General features: G+C 45.4%; 1 protein-coding gene across 1 annotated transcript; it reads left to right on the top strand.

Annotated features, from left to right (window-relative positions):
• The first annotated feature begins 294 nt into the window (after nt 1-294).
• LOC133910962 (calcium-dependent lipid-binding protein-like) lies at nt 295-3,849 on the top strand. The gene is made up of 11 exons (XM_062353200.1): nt 295-399; nt 841-942; nt 1,365-1,415; nt 1,570-1,690; nt 1,773-1,891; nt 2,183-2,281; nt 2,488-2,568; nt 2,678-2,763; nt 2,889-3,114; nt 3,204-3,398; nt 3,469-3,849. The coding sequence occupies exons 1-11, from the start codon at nt 295-297 to the stop codon at nt 3,847-3,849; spliced, it is 1,566 nt and encodes a 521-aa protein (XP_062209184.1).
• Nucleotides 3,850-4,166: the final 317 nt, after the last annotated feature.

The raw sequence follows: 4,166 nt of genomic DNA, 5'->3' as shown, positions 1-4,166 counted from the left end.
CACAGATCCAGCCATGCAAAGTTCGTCGTGACAACCTTCTCACCAATCGCGCGTCTGCCTCTCTCTCTCTCTCTCTCTCTCTCTCTCTCTCTCTCTCTCTCTCTCTCTCCCCCCTTTATTGTTACTATTGCACGCGAAAAAATCGGCCCACATGTGGCGTTAGCAGTAAAACGAATTTGGAGAGAGATTTGTCACCAATTTCATCCGAGACTTGTCTACGCCATTGTCATTTGATCCATTTCTTTTCCCACCTTTTCCTTCTCTTTCTTGGCACATTGAGAAGGGAGACGAGAAATGGGGTTCATTTCGGGAGTCGTAATGGGGATGATCGTCGGCATCGCCCTGATCGCCGGCTGGTCGCGAGCCATGGCTCGCCGCGCCGCCAAACGCAGTGTCAAGGCAAGTGCGACTTCATCATTAGGATTTGATCTATGAATGCGATCATGAAAAGTTTTGATCTTGGTGTGCGCGCGTTCTGTTATTTTTGTTCTTGATTTTCCTTCTGATATGATACCAATTGTGATACGGTTTTGGTCAGTAAACTCCGATTGCCTAAGGGAAAAAAAAGTCGGTGGATATGTTTGGTTTGACGAAATGCGTTGAATCACCTGAGAGATTCAGACTTAGAACATGGTTCATGTTTCTTTGTGAGTGATTTGTGTTGCACAAGTCTTTTGCAAGCCGGCGTTGCATCATTGTAAATTTATTCCATCTGAGTTTATAGAATGGTTAATTTTTATATTGTTAATCAAATGGCTTGCAAATTGATGCTAAGTTTTTGTAGTCTGGTAAGCACATGTTAGTTTGAGATAATTTTCAGATTAATACATTTTGAAACAGGCCGCTGATATCAATTCACTTGGATCTCTCCACCGCGATGATTTGAAGAAAATATGCGGAGAAAATCTCCCTGAATGGATATCATTCCCAGAATATGAACAGGTGAAATGTTGCTTTACTGACACTCTGTTGATGTTCCTATTAATTGATATTATTATCGTAAATTCTGAGAAACATCCTATAAAACATTCCATGAAGATCTTACAAGCAGTGTCTTTTAGAGGAGCTAATTTCTAACTAGCGGCTGTGCTGGCTGTGGCTTGTCGCACTATTGTTGCATTGTCTACAGCGTAATTTTACCAAGGGCGTGAAAAGCTGTCAGCATTTGTCTCCTCTTAATTTAGAGAGAAGACATTTGCAGTCCATATCTGAAGTTTCAAAATTCTTCAGCATTCAAAACTTAGAAAATGAGCGTTCAAGATCCCACAGCGTGTTGTCGTTTTTCAAAGAGTAATATCCGCTTGATGTCTTGCTTGCATGTTTAACTTGATTCATATTATTGTGTGCTTTGGTTTTGCTGTCAGGTTAAATGGCTTAACAAACAGTTGAGCAAGCTTTGGCCCTTTGTTGAAGAGGTACGTACAAGTAACCTCCATTAGTTCTTTTAGAAAAACTTCATGGGGGAATCCCATAGATTTAGAATGAAGTCACTTTAATTTCAAGTAACGGGGGCATCTTACCTCTTTGCTGTCGACATATGTTCTGATTTGTAGCTATATCTGACTACAGGCAGCAACTATGGTCATCAGAGATTCTGTCGAGCCGCTGCTTGACGATTATCGACCGCCAGGGATATCCTCACTGAAGTTCAGCAGACTGTCACTAGGGACTGTTCCGCCGAAAATTGAAGGTTGAATAGACAAAGTGGTGTCAATTTCACAGTAATGCGTTCTTCTTAAATCTTGATCTGATTTATGCTATTCTGTGTTCAGGCATTCGGATCCAGAGCTTCAAGAAAGGGCAAATTACAATGGACATCGACTTCCGGTGGGGTGGGGATCCCAATATTATTCTCGCAGTTGAAACACTTGTTGCTTCACTTCCCATTCAGGTTTGCACGTTGCCACGCAAGCCTGTCAAAAGAGGGGATTACCTTCAGTTTCCCATTTTATTTCTATAAAAAAGGGTTGCAATTTTTACATGACAGAAACTACTCATATACAATAATTTACCATTTGGATTGATATCAGTAATTCCAGCTTGGGCAAAGTAAAAGCTGATCATTTAAATTTTATTTTTTTGCATGTAGTACAACAACTTGCATTTGTACTGCGAGTGTTGTCTTTACATCCAGTATATTAACCTAACAGTTCCCATATTTATTCTGTATGTATGTATACAGTTTAAGAACCTTCAGGTCTACACCATTATCCGTGTTGTCTTCCAATTGTCAGAAGAGATACCATGCATCTCTGCTGCTGTTGTTGCTCTTCTGGCAGAGGTGTGCTCCCTATAACTACTCAAAGTCCTCTCTTAGGATTACCCGTTGAATTCTAATTTGAAGACTCTTTGTCGTCAGAGATGTCGCTTACTGACTTCATATAAACGTCATATATAATTTGTTTTATCTTAATCTGCCATGAATAGTATTTGTTTCACTGTAGTATCATATTTGTTTCTGAAGTGTATGGTTTTCTACAATTGCAGCCAAAACCAAGAATCGACTACATACTGAAGGCGGTCGGAGGAAGCCTGACTGCGATGCCTGGACTTTCAGACATGATTGACGTATGCAATGAATTTCCCTTTCCTTTTGTTTTTCCTTTCTTGGTTTTATTTTTGTCTGCAAAGTTTCAGAAGTAAAAAAGCATCCCATTTGCCTGTTACTTTTCTGTAGGATACAGTGGCATCACTGATCACTGACATGCTCCAATGGCCACACAGAATCGTTGTTCCTCTGGGCGGAGTCGACATCGACATAAGGTTTACATAATCTGCCCATTCTACACCCACAATTACGAGTCCCAAACCTGTCACAAAAAGTTCGTTGATCTGTCCACTCGAAAATCGTGCAAGTAAGAATGACAGGTTCCGGTGCTCTTGTGCAGTGATCTCGAGCTGATGCCGCAAGGGAAACTCACCGTCACCGTGGCGCGCGCGGATTCTCTCAAGAACAAGGAGCTCATCGGCAAATCCGACCCGTACGTGGTCCTGTTCATACGCCCAATGTTCAAGGAGAAGACCAGGGTCATCGACGACAACCTGAACCCGGAATGGAACGAGACGTTCGAGCTGATCGCCGAGGACAAGGAGACGCAGTCTCTCGTTCTTGAGGTAGAAGAACCACTCGCTCTCAGATAGAACGCAGGAGAAACGAAATGAAGTGTATGGAGCAAGTGGTCTCATTTTCGCTGGGGTTTCAGGTGTTTGACGAGGACAAGCTGAAGCAAGACAAGCGGCTGGGCATCGCTAAGCTGCCTCTGAGCGACCTGGAGATGGAGACGGTGCAGGAGGTGAACCTGCAGCTGCTGTCGTCCCTGGACACGACCAAGGTCAAGGACAAGAAGGACAGGGGCGTGCTCACCATCAAGGAAAGATCAATCGATCTCCACCCCGCTGTTTCCGCGTTCGTGTTTAGTTCGTAGCAAGAAGTCGAGTTGTTTGACGCTGATTTGTAAGCTAATGCAGGTGCTCTACCACCCGTTCACCAAGGCGGAGGCCCTGGAGGCGCTGGAGCTGGAGAAGCGGGCCGTGGAGGCGCGGCGGAAGGGGAAGGGCGAGACGGCGGCCGTCAGCGGCGCTGCGGACGCTGCCAGTGGGATGGCGTCCACGGTCACCAACGTGGCCGGCACGGGCGTCGCGGCGGCCGGCACCGCGGCCGGCACGGGCATCAGCGCGGCCGGCTCGGGCGTGGGACTGGTGGGCACGGGCATCGGCGCCGTGGGCTCCGGCATCGGCGCGTTCGGCAGTGGCCTCAGCAAGGCCGGCAAGTTCGTCGGCCGGACCGTGACGGGGCAGTTCAGCAGCGCCAGGCGCAGCGCCAGCAGCGTGCCGACCGTCGACGAGTAACAACACTGTCAGCTTGGCTTTGGTGCTCTCGTGTCCTACTTACCTTTTGACTTTGCTTCCAAGGTTGTTACATCACTAGTCGGACCATTTTATCATAGCAAAAATTCAAAAATAGATATATATAACACCGTATTTACTAAAATAAATAATATATCGATATATTTATAAATTTAGTATTAATATTTGACATTTTGTTCATTGAAAACCAGATTTCAATACGTGAGGCACCGAAAAGGGTGGCCTGATCGTTTTCACCACCCGAGGTGCCGAATACTCCAGTGTGCATCGTATTTGACACCTGAGTTACCAAAAATGGC

This window comes from Phragmites australis, chromosome 3, assembly GCF_958298935.1.
Source record: "Phragmites australis chromosome 3, lpPhrAust1.1, whole genome shotgun sequence".
In the NCBI taxonomy this organism is placed as follows: domain Eukaryota; kingdom Viridiplantae; phylum Streptophyta; class Magnoliopsida; order Poales; family Poaceae; genus Phragmites; species Phragmites australis.
Note: the sequence above shows the minus strand (reverse complement) of the source record. Positions and strands in the feature narration are given on the sequence as shown.

Excerpts from the sequence above, each read along its gene's own strand:
- LOC133910962 (XM_062353200.1), top strand. The coding sequence starts at position 295 with ATGGGGTTCATTTCGGGAGTCGTAATGGGGATGATCGTCGGCATCGCC. Across the intron at positions 1,416-1,569 it reads TTTGGCCCTTTGTTGAAGAG|GCAGCAACTATGGTCATCAG; the intron begins GTACGTACAAGT and ends ATCTGACTACAG. Across the intron at positions 2,569-2,677 it reads GACTTTCAGACATGATTGAC|GATACAGTGGCATCACTGAT; the intron begins GTATGCAATGAA and ends ACTTTTCTGTAG.